This window comes from Molossus molossus, unplaced genomic scaffold, assembly GCF_014108415.1.
Source record: "Molossus molossus isolate mMolMol1 unplaced genomic scaffold, mMolMol1.p scaffold_m16_p_15, whole genome shotgun sequence".
NCBI classification, from domain to species: Eukaryota; Metazoa; Chordata; class Mammalia; order Chiroptera; family Molossidae; genus Molossus; species Molossus molossus.
Window position 1 is genome coordinate 20,887,642 of NW_023425350.1, and position 24,610 is coordinate 20,912,251.

Sequence of the window (24,610 nt, forward strand, 5' to 3'; positions counted from 1 at the left end):
ATTTAGAGTGTCTGTTTCCTTGCTAATTTTTTGCCTAGAGGATCTATCCAGTGCTGTCAACGGGGTGTTGAAGTCCCCAGCTATGATTGTATTGTTGTCGATTTCTCCTTGGAAGTCCTCCAGAAGATTTTTAATATATTTTGGTGCTCCTATATTGGGTGCATATATGTTTATCAAGGTTATATCTTCCTGTTGGATAGATCCTTTCAATATTATGTAGTGGCCGTCTTTGTCTCTAGTTATGGTCTTCATTTTGAAATCTATTTTATCAGATATGAGAATTGCTACCCCAGCTTTTTTTTGCTTTCCATTTGCTTGGAAAATTTTTTTCCATCCCTTCACTTTCAACCTATGTGAGTCTTTTGTTGAGAGATGGGTCTCTTGTAAACAACCTATAGATGAGTCATGCTTTCTTATCCAATCAGCTACTCTGTGTCTCTTTATGGGAGCATTCAGTCCATTTACGTTTAAGGTGATTATTGATATGTACTTATTTATTGCCATTTTTGTTTAGTGTGGTTCTATTTTTGTTCCCATTTCTACTGCTAATTACAGCAGTCCTTTTAACATTTCTTGCAGTGCTGGTTTGGTGCTAATGTATTCCCTTAGCTTTTTTTTGTCTGGGAAGCTCTTTATTTGATCTTCTATTTTGAATGATAGCCTTGCTGGGTAGAGTAGTCTTGGATTCAGATTCTTGTTTTCATGACTTTGATTACTTCATGCCATTCCCTTCTGGCCTGTAGTGTTTCTTGTGAGAAGTCAGCTGAGAGCCTTATGGGGTTCCCTTTGTAGGTAACCTGTTGCTTATCTCTTGCTGCTTTTAGGATTCTCTCTTTGTCTTTAATTTGTGGCATTTTAATTACTATGTGTCTTGGTGTGGGCCTGTTTGGGTTCTTCTTACTTGGGACTCTCTGTGCTTCTTGAACTTGAATGCCTTCTTCCTTCACCAAATTAGGGAAGTTTTCTCTCACTATTTTTTTGAATATATTCTCTATCCCTTGCTCCTTTTCTTCTTCTTCGGGGACTCCTATGATGCGAATATTATTACGTTTCCAGTTGTCCCATAGTTCTCTTAAGCTGTCTTCCTGTTTTTTAATAGTTTTTTCCTTTTGTTTTTCTGATTGGTTGATTTTTTCTACCCTGTCTTCTAATTCGCTGATCCGGTCCTCAGCTTCCCCTACTCTGCTTTTTAAACCTTCCAATGTGTTTTTCATTTCGGATATGTCATTTTTTATCTCTTCTTGTTGGTTTTTAATTTCCATTTGGCTTATTTTCAGTGTCTCTATGTCCTTACTCATGCTGTTCAGCTTCCTCAAGATCATGGCTCTGAATTCTAGCTCTGTTAACATGCCTAATTGCTCCACATTGATCTCATCTTCGGTGGAGGTGGTTTGCTCTTTCATTTGGCTTCTGTTTCTGTGTTTCACCATTTTAGCTATCACTGTGGGCTTTGGAGCCTGTCAAGTTCTCCCTGTGGGTGTTGGTGTTCTGCTGTTTGTGGCTCCCTCTCCTGTGTTTAGATGAGCGAGGGAGGACCCGCGTTGAACACCACTGTCAAGTCTTACTTTCCTGGTTAAAGCTGCCAGCCCAGGAAACGTACTGTTATCCTCTAGCTTTTTGCCTGGAAGCTAGCAGTCTAGGTTAATTGATGAGTTTTGGGTTGTCAGTTGATTGAAAAACTCCCTCTGGTGCTCAGCCAAGGGGCTTTCACGAGGGTGGGGCAGATGCTGGTCCTTAGTGAGCCTCAATTAACACTTCAATGGCCCACAGGGTGGGGTTGGATCTCCGAGGGAGGGGCTGCTGCCTCTCTTAGAGCCCTGGGAAGAAGCAATGTGGCCACCGTCCTGAGTGGCTGCACTCAGCCAAAGCTCCGAGAGCCCTCCAAACCCCGAGTGTCCCGACACAGTTCCAGTACAGTCTGCCCTCCCTCTGCCGGAGCCCAAGGTGAGTGGCTGTGGCTGTTTTAGCCTCTGTCCCGGCTGCGCTGTGGGGCCGCCTGGGAGTGTAACCCGCGGGCGCTGCTCCCAGCTGAGGCCGCTGCCGAGCTGCCGACCGTGGGCTCCCAGCCCCGTCTCGCGCCTTCGCAAGCCTACCGGGATGGAGTCAGTGTCCCTCGTTGTATGGTCCTCGCAAGCTGCTTTTCTGTTGGTTTTTCCCGTCGATTTGTCTGTGTTATAGTTGTAATTCCAGTTTGGTTCTGGGAGACGGTCTGTGTAGCTCCGTTCACTCCGCCGCCATTTTTCGGTCTCCGGACTATAACTTAACAGCAACAGGCAGTTACATCAAAGGATCCAGCACAGGTCCTAAAGATGGCAGGTTTGGGAGGATTTCCAAGTGAGACATGCCAAACTTAAAAAGGAAATGGTGCATTGCAGCTAAAGGTGCATAAACCAGCGTTGTAAGCTCACAGGAAGAAGGAACTAAAGAAGTTGGTCCGTTAGAAGCGCTCGATCTCACGGGTTCTTTTTAGCTGCAGTTCTCTAACGACTGCACGTTCAGTATTTTTTTAATTCATTTATTTAATTTTAAAGAAAGAGATAGAAAAATCGTTGAGAGAGAACATCAATTGGCCGCCTCCTGCATGCCCCCCACTGGGGATTGGGCCCACAACCTGGGCATGTGCCCTGACCAGGAATCGAACTGGCGGCCTCTTGGTGCATGGGTCAAAGCTCAACCACTGAGCCACACAGGCCGGGCTGCATGTTCAGTATTGATTGTCCGGTATTTATTTACACCCTGCATGTTACCAGTAGAGTATAAAGCACTCGTATTCTCTGCTGTCATTCAGCTCTGCCCTCCATTTGATCCAGATTCAGATATGAATATTTTCTTTCACAGAAGCTCATGTCTTTCTTTTTCTCTTCAGCATGGTAAAAGCAGTGTATTACACATATAATCCACATATGAAATGCATTCAAAGAAACTGGCTTACTCATGTCCAAACCCCCCCAAAATTGTGCAAACCAAATGTCATCTTTGTCTTCTGTCATATTAACTGCTTTAAGTATGTGTTTGATTAACTGAGCTGTCATTTGATAATGTCAATTATTAAAATAATCTTGCTAATGAATATTATTTAGTTGTCTCTTAGACCTGTTCATTTTAATTGTGATAGTCTACCCCTGTCCAGGTGGTTTTGCCTCTGAAGATGATGACCCAGCAAGGACCTTTTCCTTCACCCTTGAATTTCTGGGAGGACATTGCACTGAATTGGAGATTTGAGATTATAGCCATTTTTTGTCACTAGAGACAGTTCATGGTGCAGTTTGACTTCCTTAACTGTGGTAGCTAGTTGAAATTTCACAATTTTTAAGCAAATTAAAAAAAAAAGTCTCTTCTTAATACTGTAGCTTCACTTGTGCTCAGACGGAATTGGGATTTTTGTCGTGGTTAATTATTGGAGGGGGGAGGGCCCAGGCCTGGATAATTGGTACCATTGTGGAGATTATTGCTCCTGGGTAGGTTGAAAGACTTCTCTTTTAGAGTTGATGCTTTATATGGCTGTTTTATTTCTAGTAATGATTAAGGACATGTCATAACAAAAGCCTTAATTGGAGGAAAAACTAGCCACAGTAACATGCTGTCAGGCTTTATACACTAAGCTTTGTACTTAATGTTTGAATAATTCGAGGCAGAGATCCTTTAGATTATTTTTATATGGATGGAACACCACACTCTGTTTAGGCATTATGTGTAACATCTGGACTAAGCACATGGTTAGTAGTGGCAAAGTGTGTTTTGTTTTTTTAAACTATGTCACTGTTCTTAGTTGTTTTTAATTATGGAAATAATACCTGCTCATTATAAAAAAATGTAAGCAGTACAGAAATGGAAAATAAAGAAAAAAAAGCTTTTCCCCCTTGCTTGCCTTCCAATCTCAACACTTTGTATCCTTCTACACCAGCGGTTCTCAACTTGTGGGTCACGACCCCTTTCACAGGGGTCGCCTAAGACCATCAGAAAACACATATTTCCGATGGTTTTAGGAACCGAGACACCACTCCTCTATCTGGGGTCCGCCCCCATGCATATATGCCCACATACAACATCAGGAGCTGTATTAAAGGGTTGTGGCATTAGGAAGGTTGAAAACCACTGTAATCTAGATGTCTTTTTTTTAATGTTTTTATTGATTTTTTTTAGAGAGAGAGGAAGGGAAAGAGAGAGAGAGAAACATCGATGTGAGAGAGAAACATCAGTTGGCTGCCCCCTGCACGCCCCCTACTGGAGATCAAGCCTGAAACCCAGGCATGTGCCCTGACCGGGAATCGAACCAGGACCTCTCAGTCCATGGGACAACACTCAATCCACTGAGCCACACCAGCCAGGCTAGACCTCTTTCTATGCATAAGTAAACAAGTGTGCTTTAACATACACAGGATCATGCAATCTATATTGCTTTCTACCTTTTCTTCTTAATATGACAGCCTGACCAACTCTGCATGCCAATACCTATGGATCTAACTTATCCATTTCAGCAGCCTTATGTCACCCTGTTAAATGGAGGTGATATAATTTATTTAACCAATCCCCTATTTTTGTTCTTGTTGTTGTTGTTCATCCTCACCTGAGGATATTTTTCCATTGAGTTTTTAAGCATCTTTTTTTTTTTTTTTTTGTACGTGCCCCTAGCGGGAACCAAACCGGGACTCTTTGGTCCGCAGGCCAATGCTCCAACCGCTGAGCCAAACCGGCCAGGGCTCCATTGAGTTTTTGATAGAATGGGAAGGAGGGAGAAAGATGAGAGAAATATCAATCTGAGGAGACACATCGACTGGTTGCCTCCAGCACCACCCCAGCAAGGGCTAGGGATCAAACCTGCAACCCAGATACATGGCCTTGACCAGGAATCAAACTCGACCTTTCAGTCCACAGGCTGAGGCTCTGACCACTGAGAAAAACTACTCAGGGCACCAATCCCCTATTTTTGAAGGTGCTTTTAAATTAATGTATTTTGATTTTATTTTTATTTATTTTTTTATTTTTTATCCTCACCTGAGGATATTTTTCCATTTTTTGTACAGATAGAATGGGAGGGAGAGAGAGAGAGAGAAACATCGACGTGAAGGGACACATCGAGTGGCTGCCACCCGCACGACCAACCAGGGCCGGGGACAAACTGCAACCGAAGTATGTGCCCTTAGCGGGAACCGAACCCGGGTCTCTCCGGACCGCAGGCCGACGCTCTAACCGCTGAGCCAAACCGGCCAGGGCTGTATTTTGATTTTAAACTGCATATCAATAACTTTAGCCCTGGCCGGCTGTATTTTGATTTTAAACTGCATATCAATAACTTTAGCCCTGGCCGGTTTGGCTCAGCGGTTAGAGCGTCGGCCTGCGGTCCGGAGAGACCCGGGTTCGGTTCCCGCTAAGGGCACATACTTCGGTTGCAGTTTGTCCCCATCCCTGGTTGGTCGTGCGGGTGGCAGCCACTCGATGTGTCCCTTCACGTCGATGTTTCTCTCTCTCTCTCTTCCTCTCTCTCCCTCCCACTCTATCTGAACAAAAAATGTCCTCGGGTGAGGATAAAAAAAAATAATAATAACTTTAGTACTGCACATCATAATAATTTTAAAGAACTTAGTTCACTTAGAAGGATCTCAAAGAAAAAATATAAGTTCTCCAATTCCCAGTTCATTTTTTGGCACATTCTTTTTTTTGTTTTTATTCTAGTTGCTTCTCTGTTTACACTTCTATTATATATTTTTAGATACTATAGTTTTATTTCTTGTTGTATCAACATTAGATGGAGCCTGTCCCCTGCACACACTCTGCATGATGAATAAAGCAGGGCACTGTCATGTCCTCTTCTAGTGTTTATGCTCCTCTGTAATTGCTGTTATAATCGATATGCTTGCTTTTCAGATAGGCCCCACATCTCCTGTTTCTGCATTCTCTCGTTTATTTCCATCTGACAAGACATGTAAGGTCTGAGACAGGCCTCAAGCAGGCAGTGTGTTTGAGCCTAGGGGGCAGAGTTGGTGTTCAGGAGCTGGTATCAGGGACCATCATCCCAAATGAAGAGCCAGGAACAAGGGATAGAGACCCGGATGAGGAGGCCCTCCCTCCCCACCTCTGGACTGAGCCCTAGGCTATCCCTTACCATAAGCTTCAACATTCCCATTGATCCAAATGTCTCTGTCATCGTCCTCAAGTAAGCTCTGTCTTGCTTTCAGTTCTTCATGATTGGTTTAGGGCATTTGCTTTTCTCTCAGTCTCTCTGTCTCGCTCCTTAAAGACCACCTCCAGCTTTAACTATGACCAAGTGCCCATGACTTTCAGGCGTGAAATTCACAGCATTTAGAAACTGGAAAGAGAAAATGGCAAGTGAAAGGGTGGGCACTGTTTTAGAGGCTGTTTACCTGATTTCTGGGTGTATGTGAAAGCTTGCAAAGTACCAGTTCCTCAGTGAGCACATTGTTTATGCGCATGTTCCTGAACATAAATATACACAGTGGTAACGGAGGCGTCACTTTCTTTCAGTCCTGTTCTCCCAGTACTCACTGCCCTACCATTCTTTCTCAGACCATTTGGGTGCTTGGTCTGCCCCTAGCAAATGCACATGATACTTGTGTTCAGCTAAGGGTGCCAAAACTAAGACACCTCCTCAAATGCTTGAAGTAAAACAAAATACTCTTTTGATAAAGCCATGTACTCATAGAATGTTGGAATTGCAAAGATCTTATAGGAAATTACTTCATAATGAGTGCCATTGTGGTTACATGAATTGCTTGTTGGAGATAAACTTCGAACAAAATCACTTACCAGCACGTTTCTCCTGTCAAGGCCTCCAGTTTATTTGTAGAATGGAACTGTTTACCATGCCTGTATGGGATTCTAGCCTGTTTGAATATAATGCAATCATTTCAGAATGAGTTGCTAGAAGTAATTCTACTCTGAAAAATCTAGAGATCCACTGTAAATATATCCTTGTATTTATAGTAAATTTGCAAATAAAAAAGAGTACTTTGAATCCAGTAGGGAAGGTAGGCAAATAACAGTACACCATCACTGCTTTCTTTTTTGTATTAATTGAATGTTCTTCATTTTGTCAGTAGGTGGATCTTATTTTGGTGGTTGTCTTGCTTAAAGTACAAAGAAGTATATTTTGTGCAGGAGAGAAAATAGGTTTGAATTCTGTTTCTAATCTTTATGTTTAAAAAAAAATTTTTTTCTTTATTGATTTTAGAGAGAGGAAGGAAGGAGAGAGATAGAAATGTTGATGAGAGAGAACATGAATTGGCCTCCCCCTGCAGTCCCCCAGTGAGGATCAGGCCCACAACCTGGGCATGTGCCCTGACTGAGAATCGAACTGGTGACGTCTTGGTGCACAGGTCGATGCTCAATCACTGAGCCACACAGTCCAGACTCTAATCTTTATCTTTATGAAAAATATAGCCTAATCAGGAAGCGTGACTGTACTTGTACAGGGGCTTATTCATGGGCTCCGGCTCAAATGAGGCTTGGTTCTCTGCCTTCTCTGTCCTGTGGCCTTTGCCTTTGCCTTTGAAGAGGATCTAAGACTATCAGAGACACTTACTCTGAGGTCATCTAAAAGTATCTTAAATACATAACAAAATTGTTTATTAATAAATCAGGAAGTATTTACTGAGTGCTCAATATGTTTTATCTAGATGCAGTAACAACAGCAAACAACATGAGTTTTGCCTGAAAATAAAATGTTTTTTATGTAATTAGGATTTCATAAAAGTAAGCGTTGCGATGTTGCTTTTGGCTTTTTATTATTGTTAAATAAGCATTAGTTATTTTGTTTTCCTTTGAGAGAAAGAAAAAAATTCGATAAAAAGGAGAATTTGCCTCCCTTTTGATGAAGTAATTCAGTGAACCTTTTATTTATGTATTGTAACCATATGTATTCAGCCAGAAGTTTTCCTTCTCTTTTCTCCTTCATACAACTAAACAGCTTTGGGCAGAAGCATGCAACCTTTTTGCTATTAAGTTTCTCTGAAGTAAGGCCAGAAAGCTTTAAAAATATTTTGACCAAGATAGTTTAGGAGTGTGGTTATGTCTCAATTTGTTCTGACTGGCTTGATTGAATAACATCTTGGATTGTCAAACAAGTGATGTAATGAGTATCTTCTCATTGTACAGGATATTCTTGGTCTGACAAATACATTTCCCACCTAGTATAATAGAGAGATCCCCCAACTGAGGGGCATCTCCCTGCTCAGAAACTGGTCTCCTCGTCTTGTGCTTCTGCTGGGATATGTTAGATTCTTGTCCTTCTCTTTCTTCTGAGGAAGTTTGGACTTGCTACTTCTTACAAATTAATTTGTAAAAACTGGAAATAGTGTCAAACTTACAGAAAAGTTTCAAGTACAGTATAGCTATCTTTTGTGTCTTGAAATATTGGAAACTAGGTTGCCAGCATGGTGCTTCACCATCTTCAAATACAAGCACATTCTACATAACCACAGTGTGTGCATTAACATTAGAAAATTAACCTTGCCATATGGTCACCATCTACCCCTCATAAGACAGGGCTGACAAAAAAGGAAATTTGAGTACTGTATTATGCAATAAATAGTTAACAGCTTAGAGAAGGTCTAAGTATATATCAGAAAAAGATATATATTTGCTATGAACTGAATGACAAATTAAGAGACAGGTGAAGATGATCATGATAATAAGGCTGCCATCCATGTGTTTGCTTAGGAACTCCAGAGTGTGTCTGCATTCACTTTGATGCTGAATATGTAAGCTCTTTGGATGGCTGATCACTTGACCATTGGATAGTGTCAGCCCCGACTTTGCAGTCGGCTGTGGTACCCTTCCTCAGAGTCAGCCACCTTGGTCCTACTGGTCTGCTTCCTGATGTAGTTTGCAGAAGTTTGGTTATTCAGTACCCGTGGAGGTATTTCGGTGCAGCAGAGGGGTGCTTCAGTGCAAGATGCTGACCAGTGGCTGCTGTCCCCTAAGGGTGGTCATGCACAAATGGATGTCTAGCCTTACAGTTCTGTTGCTGAAGAGTAAGGAAACTCACTGTCTGTGATCAAATAGATGCACCTTTCGCTCTCACCTTGTTCCTGAGAAATAGTCCTAAATGAAATTCTTCATATCGTGTTTCTCTGATTCATATTAGAGTGCCATTGTCAAAGTGACATTGTGAAATAGATACACTGAAGAACAGTTTTTCTTAGGAAAAGTAAAAAGACTGACTAATATGGTCAGTTCTTTGAAAGAACTATTGTAGAAAATCTTAGCTTTAAAAACATTTTTCTGATACATTTTTAATGTACATGTTTATGTAAATGATTAATTTTAAGTTTTTTTAACATTTAAAGAGAGTCAAGAAAAAATGTATACATCCCATCACCTTGTCAAAGTGACTTGTGTTTTTTATTGTTTATGTGTCCATTTGTATGACTTTTACAATAAGAATCTTGTTTATATTAAAAATTATTACATATATGGATCCTGATTATGATGTGTGCTCTCAAGGCTCTTGCAGACCAATTTGAAGACAAAACTACATCTGTATTGGACCGTCTGAAGATTTTCTATTGCTGTCAAGTACCACCTCACTGGGCCATTCAGGTATTTTTGTTGTTGTTTGTCATCTGAGGATATGAGATTGCCTGTTGTAGCTCCTAACGCCCCATGTTGGGGTGGAGATTCTAGCCCCCAACCCATAATTCTCCTGTGTTATAGGTGTGGTTCCCCTATTTTGTAAAATTTTTAGTACTGAAGGTGATTTAGACACCTGGTTCAATTTCTTAATTTTACAGTGAAGAAAAATGGAGGCCCACTGCAATTAAGTACACTTTTCCAGGTCACACAGCTGTTCATAAACTAGATCTCTAGTTTCCCGACTTTTAGTCTGGTTTACCTCTTTCCTTATCTCTTCATTACAACCACTGAAAACAGCCAGCTTTTACTGCACACTCAGTATGAGGCCTGCATTTTGTTCTGCATCTCACACACATTCTCTTATTTTATTGCAACAATTTTGTGAGATGTTCCCACTTTACAGGTGAGGAAGCTCTGGCATGTGAGGTGGAGTTAAAGGAACGCCAGCCAGGGGGTTCTAGATGATTTATTAACTGTTATCATTTGAACCAGCTTTACAGTTATAAATGCCAACCCACTGTCCAGTAACCCAGAATCCCCCTTGTGAGATTTCTTAGTCACTTATACTCTTTGAACCTAAGGGATTTATTACACATTGGAATTCTTGTTATCTATTGAAGGAGTCTCAGTAAAACGTAAACACCTAAAAAGCTTTCTTATATAATCTCAAAGGAGTAGCTTCTTCATAAAGAAAGTTTGACAGCTAGAACGTCTGGCATATTGTTACCCACGATCTGGGAACTTTTTGGAGTGCATTGTACTGTGTGGTTTGTGGTTGACGGATGTCTCAGACTCTGAGCTCTTAGGACAAAACATGTCTGTCGAGGTTGTAACTTTTAATGTTTCTGAACAGAAGCATTAGGAAAATTAAATACTTTTCAAATAGAATTTAAGCTAAATGTTTATCTACTTAGAAAGCTGTGGATTTTAGGATTTTTAGATAGTTACATAAACGTACTTTTTCATTAAGAAATTAAATCTTTTTTTTTTTTTGTCATTATAGGAAGTAACCATATTTTTATGTATTATTTTTGAAGATCAGGAAGTAACACCATCGTTTATTGTAAAAAGAGAATTAGTCTTTTCTGTGCTGCTAGCCAGCCGTATGCTGAGATGCCATCGCTTTATTTATTAAGTGAAAAGTGGAAACTACTGAATTGCACGAGCGTTAGGATTTACTCCAGCTCCCACGTGCCATGTTCATTTTTTGAAAATATCCAGTAATATATCCTAAAATAGCCAAGTTTTGCCCTGGCCGGTTTGGCTCAGCGGTTAGAGCGTCGGCCTGCGGTCCTGAGAGACCCGGGTTCGGTTCCCGCTAAGGGCATGTACCTCGGTTGCGGTTTGTCCCCGGCCCTGGTTGGGTCGTGTGGGTGGCAGCCACTCGATGTGTCCCTTTCACATCGATGTTTCTCTCTCTCTCTCTGTTCCTCTCTCTCCCTCCCACTCTACCTGAACAAAAAATGGAAAAATGTCCTCGGGTGAGGATTAAAAAAAATAATAATAAATAAATAAATAAAATAAAATAAAATAGCCAAGTTCTCTTATACTTCATGGAATACAAAAGAATTGGACCATCCTCTTTATTTGTTATGATGATATATTTTAATTTTCAGGTGTATTTCATTTACTTTGGGCCTCCATTTTTCTTCACTGTAAAATTAAGAAATTGAACCAGGTGTCTAAATCACCTTCAGTACTAAAAATTTTACAAAATAGGGGAACCACACTTACATTTTTTCAATCCCAGATTTTCCATATCCATTAGCTTCCTAACTCAATATATATTGAATTTTGAAAGAGTACAAAAGTGTATTTAAGAGAAAACAACACATTTCTGTCTAATTTGAAACCATAACTTACTCAAGAACCTCACCTCCCTTTTTTTTTTAATCCTCACCCGAAGACATTCTTGCATTTTTCTTTAAATAGAGTGGGAGGGAGGGGGGCGGGGAGAAACATTGATGTGAGAGAGACACATTGGCTGCCACCCACACGGCACCAACTGGGGCCGGGGACAAACTGCTATCAAGGTATGTGCCCTTAGCGGGAACTGAACCTGGGACTCTGGTCCGCAGGCCGACACTCAAACTGGCCAGGGCCTCACCTACTTTTTAAACCTTTCTAATATTTTTTCCCCCATTCCTGTTGGATGGACCACTTATAACCCACAATATTTTTATTTTTGAGTATGTTTAACCTTCACTGACTCTACCACTATTTATCCATTTTTATCAGTCAAGAACTGGGAAATTCGATAGCTAAGTCTTTTAGAATGTGGTTAAAATAAATCTAAGTAGACCTGGGTGAGAAGGAGCCAGAAATGCCCTTATGAACAAAGTACATACGAGCTAAAACATAGATTTATGTCATTTATATTGACTGCTTGGAGTTACTATTATTTATTTATCAAATCTATTTCTTTGAGTTCAATTTCCTTTCATTTTTTTGTTTAGTTTGAGATACATGATACATAACATTGTATTAGTTTCAAGTGTACAACATAATGCATTGATATAGCTGTATATTGTTACCACAATAAGTTTAGTTGACATCCATCACCTCACTTATTTTTTTTCTTGTGATGAGAACTTTTAAGCTCTGTTCTCTTAACAACTTTCAAATATGTAATACAGTATTGTTAACTGTAGTCACCATTCTGTACATTACACCCCAGAACTTACTTATCCTATAACTGGAAGTTTGTACCTTTTGACCACCTTCATCCATTTCCCCCAACCCCGATTTCCCACCTCTGGCAGCCATCAGTCTGTTCTCTGTTTCTGTGTGTTTAATTTTTTTAGATTTCACATGTAAATGTAAGGTCATACAGAATTTGTCTTTCTCTGTTTGATTTATTTCATTTAGCATAATGCCCTCAAGGTCCATCCATGTTGTCACAAATGACAGGGTTTCTTTCTTTTGTGTGACTGAATAATATTCCATTAGATATAGATATAGATATAGATATAGATATAGATATAGATATAGATATAGATATCACATTTTCTTTATCCATTTATCCATTGATGCATACTTATGTTGCTTTCATATCTTGGCTATCATAAATAAAGCTGTAATGAACATGGGACTGCAGATATCTGAGACAGTGATTTTGTTTCCTTTGAATAAATACCCAGCAGTGGAATTGCTAGGTCATATGGTAGTTCTATTTTCAATTTTTTGAGAACCCTCCATACTATTTTCCATAGTGGCGGTGCCAGTTTACGTTTCCATCAGCAGTGCACGAGGGTTCCCTTTTCCACATCCTTGCCAACATTTGTTATCTCTCATTTCTTTGATAATAGCCATTTTCAGTAGAGTTTTAAAATTTGATTTATTGGCTTCCACTTTACAAATCAGAGATGGTCATATATAGACTCTCTAGGTAGAAAAGAATTACTGAGTTTGCTTTTTTTATTATTTTTTTTATTTTTTTTTAATCCTCACCCGAGGACATTTTTCCATTTTTTTGTTCAGATAGAGCAGGAGGGAGAGAGAGGAAGAGAGAGAGAAACATCAACGTGAAAGGGACACATTGAGTGGCTGCCACCCACACAACCCAACCAGGGCCGGGGACAAACTACAACCGAGGTACATGCCCTTAGCGGGAACCGAACCCGTGTCTCTCTGGACCGCAGGCCGATGCTCTAACCGCTGTGCCAAACCGGCAAGGGCCTGAGTTTGCTTTTTATGTTCTTCTGAGTTCTTGGGAAAACTGGATATGTTGAGTGTTTTGAACATTTTCTACATTGTTTTCTAATTCTTTACTTTCTGTAAAGTAAAGGTAAGTACTGAATCATTGCAAATTCCTAATTAGTTGAGCTTGAATTAGATAAACTCTGCATTTATTACAATAAGCAGACCCTTAAAATGGCAGACTGGATAAACATGCAAGTGAAATAGGTATCTGTCTTTGCATAAAGAAATGTTCATGATTTTAACTTGATTTTTCTAGCGCCAGCTTGCAAGTTTACTCTTTGAGTTGGGATGTACCAGTTCAGCCCTTCAGATATTTGAGAAGCTGGAAATGTGGGAAGATGTTGTCATTTGCTATGAAAGAGCTGGGCTGCATGGGAAGGTATGTAAAGTAAGAGCCTCTTGCTGGCAAGAGCCCTCGGTCTGAGCACCTTCTTACCTGCTTGTGTTTTTGTTTTTTAAATCCTCACTGGAGGATACTTTTCCTTTTTTTTTTTTTTAGATAGAGTGGGAGCGGGAGAGAGAGAAAGAGAGAGAGAAACATCGACGTGAAAGGGACACATCGAGTGGTTGCCACCCGCACAACCCATCCAGGGCCGGGGACAAACCGCAACCAAGGCACGCGCCCTTAGCGGGAACAGAACCCCGGTCTCTCTGCACCACAGGCTGATGCTCTAATCGCTGAGCCAAACCGGCCAGGGCTCACCTGGTTGTTTTTTAAGCCTACTTTTTCCAACAGTCCACTTACATCTCCTTCTCTACCACCCCCTGTACCTGCCCCAAAATCTTTTTAATGATTTCTGTTGGAGCAGATTATTTTGTGTGTCTTCCTGGGTATATATACATAAAAGAGAAATGCAGGCCAAAGTTGATAATGGTATTTGGTATATAAGAATGAGTGATGAAAACTTAAAGGCACTTCATATTTTGATCTCTTTCCTTTACGGACTCCCCTCCTGTAGGATAGCTTCACAAGGGGGATATTAGGACTCATCTTAATCATCGCTGGGTTGTCTGATGATCAGAGGCTGCGGGCCAGAAGGAAGGTAGTCTAGGAAGGAGAGCAGCTGGCTGGGTCTGGAGAAGAAAATCCGAAGGGAGTGCCGGCAGCCCCGCCTCCTGGGGCGGAGAGTTGTTAAGTGTATAGTGCACTTTTGATTCCACCTTATGTTGGGTCAGGAGGGAAAATGTTGCAATATTTGCATCTGTTGTTAATCTATTGTTTTCCCCCACTTAAAAAAGAATAATTCTGTATCGTGAATATCTATTAAAACTAACACATTGAAATCATATGTTAATTTTGGATTAAAATTTTAAATGACAAAATTTCAATCATAAATTTAGTATGCAAGCAGAGTAAAACCCACAAATTGGGTCATTTATATCTACAGTCAACCTTTCGTCATAACCATAAAAAAGAGAAATAGTGGTACATGTGTATCTGATTCATAAATACCTTCTAAAGTGTGTCAATTTTAGACAAGTAGTAAAAGTTACATTCCTTTCACTAATCACCAATGGCAGTGAAGGTCTTTGAATTGGATTGGCTTAAGGAGAAACTAGTTTGGAAATAATTTCACTGCAGAAGATTATATAATTATAATATTTTCATCCTGGGAGAGAGCTTCACAATGGCCCATTCCAGTTCCCTGTTTTTCCACATAAGGGAAGGAGCCCCTAATGATTTACCTCAGGGTGCAAGGCCAGTCATTGCTCATTAGCTTGACAGGCTCCTAGCACAATGGTTAAAAGCACGGCCTCGAGACCCAGGCTGTCTTGGTTGAAATGCCAGCCTTGACGCATGCTAGCCATGTGATATGGGCAGGTCTCCCCCCTGGCCTCCTCCATTTTCCCATCTAGAGGCCCATAATCTCCGGCCTTCCAGGTTTTCATGTACGTTAAATATATAGAATGGTGCTTTCTGCATGGAGCTGCGTGAGTGTTAGCTGCGATTCTAAGACATATTTGTTTCATGTTTTAACAGCTCTGAGTTGGGAATGTACCTAACACTTGATGGCATCTTCCGGTTGCTGTCACTGCCCGTGCTGTACAAGCCGGCTGTAGCCACAGTCAGCACTGTCGTCTGGACTGAGTCATGGGCATGGTGTCAGTGCTATGTAGGCGGGATGTGATTGCATGTCAGATATCTTCAGAAAGGCCCCACTGTGATTTAGCATTGAAACAAAAAGTTATCGAACGCAGGACAGGAGAGAAACAACGTAGAGAAATGTATATTTGATAACTAGGGAAGTAGACATTTGTTATTGGGAAAATCATCACAATTCCATTTACTTTTTCTTAAAAACAACAACTAAGTGCTTTGTGGGAGCCAGGAAGGGAAGGTACCCCAAAGCAAATGAATCTTGTTCTGTGCAGTTCTGTATATAAAGAAAGGCTGACATTTAAAATGTCAAGCAGTATATTGAACGAAGGCAGGGAAAATTGCCAAATTTATCCGAATAGATTGAAAAAATATTAAAGCAATGAGAAGCTGACGTGATTTATTCAAGCATTATGTCATAATTTAATTGAAAGCATTTTTTCTTTATTAGTTAAGAGTTAGTTCTACAATTGATGGCATCTCAAATTTGATGGAATATAGTATTATGTTTCTTCAGGGACTTAAAAATTTTCTAGGGCCCCTTGTCTGGCACTGAAATAGTACTCAGATGTTTAACACAGGAATGAATGGATGAATGAATATCTTGACACCCCGCCCTCCAGTCTAATGTCGTCCCCATTACGTCATTCAATGTGCTGGTCTTTTACAGTAAACATAAATAATACTGTATATAAAAATACAGTGGTTTTTGAAATAATTAAGCAAATTGGTGAATCACAAATACACAAAGCCTATTTTGAAATATTAAATTTATTTAGTTTTAGAAAGTATGGAAAATAAAGACTTTCTCTAACTGCAGAAGAAATATACATTCCTTTCAGATAATAGATTTGACTGTATCCTCAAAGTAGTTGTACATAGTTTTTATTTTTTATTTGCACGTGACCTTGTAAGAAATGTCTTATAATAATGATAAATTTCCATGTTTCTAATCTAGAAAATATGCATATTTTAATCTTTAGGAATGTATAGTTAGTTACTTTGTCGTGTCTTGTGAGTTACAGTCAGACATTTCTCAAAATCTTGATTTTTAAGGTTGATATTAGCATTTTATTTGCCACATAAAAGACTTCCCTTACCTGCTTTTCTTATGCTATATTTGCAGATCTGTTAAGCCATAGACCCTAAAAAATTTTGCTTCAAGTTGGAAGCAAATGTTTTATTTCTAAGCAGCTGAGATTCTTTAATATTTGGTCATGTGCCAGGAGTTGTTACCACATTTCAACTTAACTAGAAGTTTGAGAAATTTTAATCACTGAATTTAGTGCTTAATGGCATGATTTCTTTTTAAAAGTCAAATTCGGAAAAGTACCTAATTCTGATCATCGTGTTCTGGTGCTCATGTTTGCACCTGCTATTGTAGGGTTTCAGATTTTCTGATTTAGAAACTACCTACGGAATTCTCGTTCTTTAATGACCATTAACAAGATAGCTAAGATTAATTTTGTTTGACCTTGAGGTAGACTTCGTTCTCATCTGTTAGCGTTTAATTTTTTAAAGTTATCTGGCAGTTTCCCCAAGCGTATGGACAACTTCTTATTTTGTTGAGCAAATTTGGTCCCTGATTGAAGGGCAAAGACTGGCCTGGCTGGCATAGGTGGCTGTAAGGGATGGGGTCATGGAGCGGAGAGAGTGCTTGGGACCTCTCCTGTTTCCTCTCGTTTCTAACAAGGTTTACCTGAGATCGTGGTGTTTTTTCTTTCATTAGGCTGCATTTGCAGATCATTGTAACCATGGGCTTTTAAAACATTTTTCTTTAAATTGTAAGTGAATGTTTTTAACATTGAACATGTTTAACAGCTGAGATTCTTTTAACAGTTTTTTTTCCCCTCTTCTTCGAAGATAGTTTCTTTGTGTGATTGAAAAGATTTCCCACGAGTTATTTTCCCACACTTTAGCCAGAGTGATCTTCCTAAAAGACAATCTGATCATGTCATTCCCACACTCTTAAGTAACTTCCCTTTGTCTGCAGGATTACCTCTGAGTTCTTTACCATGAAAGGAAGTCTTTTATGTGGCAAATAACACACACCCCTCGATGATCTGACTCCTGCTACCGTGCTAACTGCATTGTCCCCCACTCTTTTATCTCTGCTTCCCCTCTTTGTACTTGCTCATCCAGGTTGTGCCCAAAGTGTCAGCTGGACAAAACCACTTGTCACCTCTTGATTTTGCAGCATTGCTTCACCTCAGGACCTTTGTACATGCTATTGTCTGTCTGGAACTTGTCCTCCAGCTAACTCCTCCTTATTCTTCAGGTTTCTCTCTGGTGGTTACTTTCTGCTGTGAGTTTTCCCTGATACCTCCCTCCCAGAGTTGGTGGTGCCGTCTTGTGTGCTCCTATGACACCCAGTACTACTTTGATTTCCCATTTGCTGGCTTATCTCACCTACTAAACTGTAAACTGTTTAAGAACCAGACTTGAATCTATGTTGTTTACAGCTGTCTGCCCAACACCTAGCACAGGCCTGGCACGTGGTAAGTACTCAGAAGCATTTGCTGAATGAATGACTAGTAGGTGTTCACTGAATAGTTATTGCACTGAAGCAAATCTCCAAGTAGACACTCCTTATGGACTTCACATGTGGTGAATATACCTCTCCAGCCTCGGCCACATATGTATTCTCTTTCCAAAAACAAATGAGATCTCTCCCCCTCAGTTAAAACTTTTAACTTTAGGAGTAGAAATGGGATACGTTTAATTAAGAACAGAATTTTTATTCTTGCTCAGTAGATGCTAAAGATACTGTGAGATGCTGTTATTACATCGTGCAATTTTTGAGTGCCTCTTATGTACTGTATTCTTTATATAATTATTTTGTCATGTCATGTAATATTTATAACAACTTTCAAAGTATGAGTTATTTTTAGCCTTGGTGCGTTGCAGAGTTTGGAATCTGAGCTCAGGCCTTCCTTTTTTCTGACTCCACACTCTTTCTCCACACCTGCCTTCCATCATGGTTGTTGTTAACCCCTAAAAAATTAGATATTCCATTTGTAAGTCAAAACCTGTTGGGCTCACTCGAATGAGAAAAATAGGCAAAATAACTGAAAATACTCTATAGATTGGTAATACAAATAGGAGATGATCAGCTAATTGGATAACTAGGCCTGTTTTTAATTATTATGTTTTATCTTGGGCCTGGAATATTTATGTTGCCAAGTAGCCCTTGAAAAATCAAGTCCCAGCCTGGCCAGTGTGGCTCAGTAGTTGAGTATCGACCCATTCACCAAGAGGTCGCCAGTTCGATTCCTGGTCAGGGCACATGTCCAGGTTGTGGACCAAATCCCTAGTGGGGGGCATGCAGGAGGTGTCCAATCGATGTTCTCTCTAATCGATATTTCTATCTCTCTCTCTCCCTTCCTTGCTCTCTAAACATCAATAAAGGAAAATAAATTAAAAAAGGAAAATCAAGTCCCAGAGCATGATACCATGACACACATAAATGTGAAAAGCGGTTAGTGAGCAGTTGGCTTAGTGAGAGAGCAAATAGGACGAGGCGCCAGCACACGGACGAAGCCCAGGTAGGAATGACCTCCAGGGCCAGGACGGACTGTCGTACTTTGCCTGTCAGTTGCTGCTCCTAGAAGGAGAATTTAGACTGCTCGCTGCTGGTAGGCTCGTCCTGGCTGTACGAGGAGAAGGGCTCCAGGGCTCCCGCGGCTCTGCCCTGCCGTCCTGACTCGCTGTGCTGAGGATGGTAGGGCCCCTTGCCAGCGGCAGGTCTCCGTCTTTGAGGACCAGCCTCTACTAGAGCACAAACCAGAATCCATTCTCGCTGCCCGTTTCGGAGAAGACTGGAATTATAAAGTGTGCCGCAAGTTGTTTGAGTTAGCAGTGTGTGCAAACACACACACACGCACATTTTTAAGCCTAAACCTATTGTCAAGTGGACACATCTGACTGTTCGTGTGCCGTTAAATTCTTAGCCTGTCCATTTTTCTGTCCCCTTGGAACAAACCTCTAGCTGTTAAACCTACTTCTGTCATTTCTGTAGTCCCCAGACATTCTTTTTTTTAAATCCTCACTGAGGATATATTTTTTTTCTATTTATCTTCAGATAGAGTGGGAGGGAGGGAGGGAGAAATATCGATGTGAAAGAGACACATTGACTGGTTGCCTCCCTCACAACCAGACCAGGGCCAGGGACAGACTGCAACCCAGGCACGTGCCCTTGACAGGAATGGAACCCGTGACTCATTGGTCGGCGGGTGGTGCTCTAACTGCTGAGCCAAACCGGCCAGGGCCTTAAAGACGTTCTTTATAGTTAGTGCCATTTCTGGGTCTAGAGCTCATTTCCCCCCTTCATTCTTTGCCAGGAGGGCTTCTTACAGTTGTTGGTTTGCCAGTTCCCCATTTCTGTATACTGACTACAAGCAAAGTCAAATGAGTGCCACTGTTATCATACATTAGAATTTTCTTTCTTTTAAAATATGTGTATTGATTATTTTTAGAGAAAGAGGAAAGGAGAGGTAGAAACACCGATGTGAGAGAGAGACATTGATCAGCTGCTTGCTGCACGCCCCCTACTTGGGATCGAGCCCACAACCCGGGCATGTTCCCTGACCGGGAATCAAACCAGGACCTCTCCGTCCATGGGATGAAGCTCAGTCCACTGAACCACAACGGCCAGGCTCATACATTAGAATTTTCTATTTCTTCTGCTAATTCACAAAGTTAAGGCACAAATCAAAAAGGGCATACATGCCCTGGCCTGTTCGGCTCAGAGGTTAGAGGGTCAGCCTGCAGACCAAAGAGTTGTGGGTTTGATTCCGGTCAAGGGCACGTACCTTGGTTGCAGTTCAGTCCCTGGCCCTGGTCGGGGTCGGGATCGGGGATCGGGGGTCGGATCAGGGATCGGGGGTCGGGGTCGGGTTGTGCTGGAGGCAGCCAGTCGATGTGTCTCTCCTAACACCGATGTTCCTTTCTCCCTCCCTCCCTCCTACTCTCTTTGAAAATCAATGGAAAAATATCCTCAGGTAAGGATTAAGGAAAAGAAGGGCATACAGTAAGTAGTAGAACTGGCTTTTGAACTGCCTTTGAGAGTAAAGGCACCAACCCCCTGGCAGGTCTTCTTATGGTTGGAAGTCAGTAAACTGGATTGTGTAACACAGTTTTCTAGAGATGTGTTAGAACTGTTTTGGTTTTAAGAGAAGTGACATATCCTAGCTTGGGGTGAGAAAAAGGGAACATGTTGGTTCATGCAACTGAAAATTCTTGTTAACCTGTCATCATAGCTGCACCCAGGGGCTGAGATGATGTCATCACGGCCTTGTAGCTCTCCCCGTGAGGGAGAGAAGATGGGCCCAGGAAGCCCAGTGGGAAAATATAGTCAATTCCAGGGCTTAGCAGAAAGGTTGAACTGAAGACTGAAGGGCCAGTCATGTGCCCTCATTCATGTCTGGTAGAACCACTTGGAATGGGTTCTCCTCAGGGAAGAGGAGTTCTGTTATCAGAAGATCAGGGAAGGGATGCTGAGCAGGAAAAAGAGCAACTGATATCCACGATAGGGTGGGAGTTCAATGCTCTAGGTCTGAAGTTATAAGGGGTATTATTTTGTTTGGCTTACACAGCGTTTTGAAAAAAGTTAAGAGTAAACATTTTCAGGCTATTTCATTTAGAAATCTAGATTTCTTGGCTTCTTTGAAAGAATCAAGTGATGTGGAAACACTGGGTCAAATTCCCACATTATTGCACTAATTGGTTGGAGTTGAGCCGTGGCTCCTCTTTTGTGTGCTCACTCACCAGCCTGTTCATTTATTCTTAGCAACCAGCAAGGGTCTCGGAGAGCTGAGTGCACGACCCTCACAGTAAGCAGTGCAGGTTTCCCAGGTAAAGTAAGTAGAGTGTAATTTATTCCAGCCATAATTGTAGGCTCCGCTTAAGCCTTGGCTGACTTCCTTTTACACTTAGATCCACTATGTGTAGTCATTGCCACAGACATATTTAGAATAATAATTAGTTGCGTACAATTACAAAATCAAACATTGTTGAAACAGCCCAGATATGTAAGATGTATATGTGTGTGGGTAGGGAAGTGGCCTTTGGGGGCTGCAGCTGACAAGATTCTTGCAAGCACCCCAGATTCATTGCGGCCAGTCGCCCATGTAAGTATGACTGTACTTACAAAAATACATTTGGGAATGTATTTTTATTCTATTTAAAAGACAGGGTGACAGATTTCTTGTAGCCTAAAAAGATACACATCTATATTTTCCCGTAGGGAAATAGCAGCCCATCGCCAGAAGTATCAAAGCTTTTGCATTCTGTGACGGTTTCTGGCCACCTATATTTTAATGTTGCAAAAGTGGTATTATAAGGCCTTGTGCTTAATTTATGTTCACTGGGCACTTCTTTTGTAATTCTTTACTGGATAATAAATTGAGTGGGTAAGTAGAGGAGGTAGGAGAACGTTTGGAGAGAGTAAAGAAGACTGAGGGGTGCACTGTAACTAATTGAAGGAAGGAAATATATTGCCTGTAAGCATTGCCCCTGGGAAAGATGATTCTGTTGGCAGGACACAGAGGTGGAAAATCTCAAGGAGAAAAATGTGGGATAGAAATTTGAGGAAAGAAGAGGCCATTTCAGACCAAGTCACTGCGCTGGTGTGCCCGGCCTTTAGAAGCTGCCTCACACTGGCCCTCCAGACCTATGTCCCATGGATGAGATGCCTGGGGTTGTGCTGACTTTAGTACTTGGAGTCTGAAGAACCAACTTCTGAGTTACTTTTTTCTTTTGTTTTTCTATTTTATTTATTTAAACCCTAATTTTATTATTTTCTTCTTTGAGTTTGGTTTACTCTTCTTTTTCCAGTTTCTTATAGTGGAAGATTAGATGATTACTTTGAAATCTTTTTCCTTTTTCAATATAGACATTTATAGCTTTAAATGTGTGTTCTGCTGTTGTTGGATGTCTGTTAGATCTAGTTAGTTTATAGCATGGTTCAAGTCTTCTGTTTCTATCCACTGTATAGTTGTTCTAGCCAACTATACTGAAAGTTGGATATAGAAGTCTCCAACTATTATTGTTGAATTCAAGATTTCTCCCTTCAGATCTGTCAGATTTTGCTTCATGTAATTTGGGGGTCTGTTAAGTGAATATATATACTTATGATTATTATATCTTCTTGATGGAGTGAACATTTATCATTTAAATATTTTCTTCTTTGTTCTAGTAACACTGTTTGTCTTAAGGTATATTTTGTCTGATATTAGTATAGGCACTCCAGCTGTCTTGGTTTCTGTTTACACGATGTATCTTCTTCCATTTTTCCCTTCTACTTTCAGCCTGTTTGTGTGTCTGAATCTAATATGTGTCTCTTGTAAACAACATTTAGTAGGATCATTTAAAAAATCTTTTCTGCCAGCCTGGCTGGTGTGGCTTGGTGGCCATTGTCCCATGGACTGAGAGGTCCTGGTTCAGTTCCTGGTCAGGGCACATGCCCAGGTTTTCCAGTTCAATCCCTAGTAGGGGGCGGCAGGAGGCAGCCGCTCAATGTTACCCTCTCACATTGATGTTTCTATCTCTCCCTCCCTTCCTCTCTCTCTGAAAAATCAATACAAACATTAAAAATATTTTCTGCCGCCCTGGCCGGTTTGGTTCAGCGGTTAGAGCGTCGGCCTGCGGTCCTGAGAGACCCGAGTTCGGTTCCCGCTAAGGGCGCGTACTTCGGTTGCAGTTTGTCCCCGGCCCTGGTCGGTTGTGCAGGTGGCAGCCACTCGATGTGTTCCTTTCACATCGATGTTTCTCTCTCTCTCTCTCCCTTCCTCTCTCTCCCTCCCACTCTACCTGAACAAAAAAAAAAAAAATATTTTCTGCCAATCTCTGCTTTGGCTTGGAATGTTTAATCCCTTTACATTTAATTGAATTACTGATAATGTAGGGTGAATGTTGGTCATTTTGTTTTTTGCTGTATTAGTCATATCTTTTTTTAATTTTCCATTACTGCCTTCTTTTTGGCTAAAGGATATTTTCTAGTGTGCTATTTTAATTCCCCTGTCATTTCTTTTGCAGTTGTTTTGAGTTATTTTCTTAGTCATTTTACTAGGGATTATTCAAAATAGCAGCTTTTAAGTATCTGTTAAATCTGTCATCTGGGTATTCTCTGAGATAGTTTCTAATGATTATTTTTCCCCCATGTAAGGTCCGGGCTTTCTTATTTCTTTGCATGTTTTTGTAATTTTTTTGTTGTTGTTGAAAATTAGAAACTTGAAATAATGTAATGTGGCAACTCTGGAAATTAGGTTGTTGCTATTTGTGCTATATTTTGTTTGTTTGTTGGTATTTCATGACTAATCCTATAAAATACAGGGTGGGACAAAAATAGGTTTATTAATAATTAATAAATAATAATACAAAAATAAACTCTGTTTCACCTACTCACAACTCTAAACCTACTTTTGCCTCATCCTGTATATATTCTTTATCTGGTGTAGCCACTGAAGTCTCAGGTTGATTAGCTTAATGGTCAACTAATCAATGGACAGAAAATTCCTCCAGTGCCTAAACCAGCAAGTCTCCCAGTCTTTGCTAATGGTCTCTGTGTATGTGTTGGGGCATGCTTTCAACGTTTAGCCAGGCAGTAGACAATTCAAAGCCTCAAGGTCAGCCGGAGGCGACAGCTTAGGGTCTTCTTGGTTCTGTCTTGAACATACGCACCTGAGTAGTTTTCTAGGTTCCCATGAATATGTTGGAGTTTTTCAAAGCCCTTCTGTATATTTCATTTCTCTTTTTTGATTAGCCTATTGTTCCCTGGCTGTTATTTACCACCACAGGCAGCTGCAAAATTAATCTGTTGTTTCAAATTATATTTGACAAAGGCTTTTCACTGTGCATGCTCAGCATTAGGTTAAATAAAGACAGCTTTGCAAGTGGGCTCTTCCTGGGACCCACTAGACTCGTGATGCAATGATAATTTTCTGGGAGTGAGACTTCAGAGGAACTCCGAGCCCATTCTGCCCCTCTGCTGGCGTTCACCATGATGCCTGCTGTTGGTTTCCAAGGCTGTGGCAGAGTGGAGAAGGGGGAATAGGAATCATACAAGTTGAAGTGACACAAAGCTGCTTATTCTTACAAAGATTTTGCTTTTTTCTCCCCCTGAATAAACACTCCCTGGATTATTTAAGTCTTTCATTAATTTTCAGAGTTCCTAAAGTTGATTCTAACTTGTGTGTGTGTAAGTTTTCTTGTTGCTTTTTT

The 24,610-nt window shown here is 40.7% G+C and overlaps 1 protein-coding gene across 4 annotated transcripts in view; it reads left to right on the top strand.

Moving 5' to 3' along the window:
- Positions 1 to 24,610, top strand: part of TTC27 (tetratricopeptide repeat domain 27) — a 162,549-nt gene that overhangs the window by 83,618 nt on the left and 54,321 nt on the right. For all 4 annotated transcript variants that reach the window (XM_036263218.1, XM_036263219.1, XM_036263220.1 and 1 more), the window contains 2 exons: positions 9,463 to 9,558; positions 13,550 to 13,672. In XM_036263218.1, the coding sequence (XP_036119111.1) occupies positions 9,463 to 9,558; positions 13,550 to 13,672 (219 nt within the window). The remainder of the gene's footprint in view (positions 1 to 9,462; positions 9,559 to 13,549; positions 13,673 to 24,610) is intronic.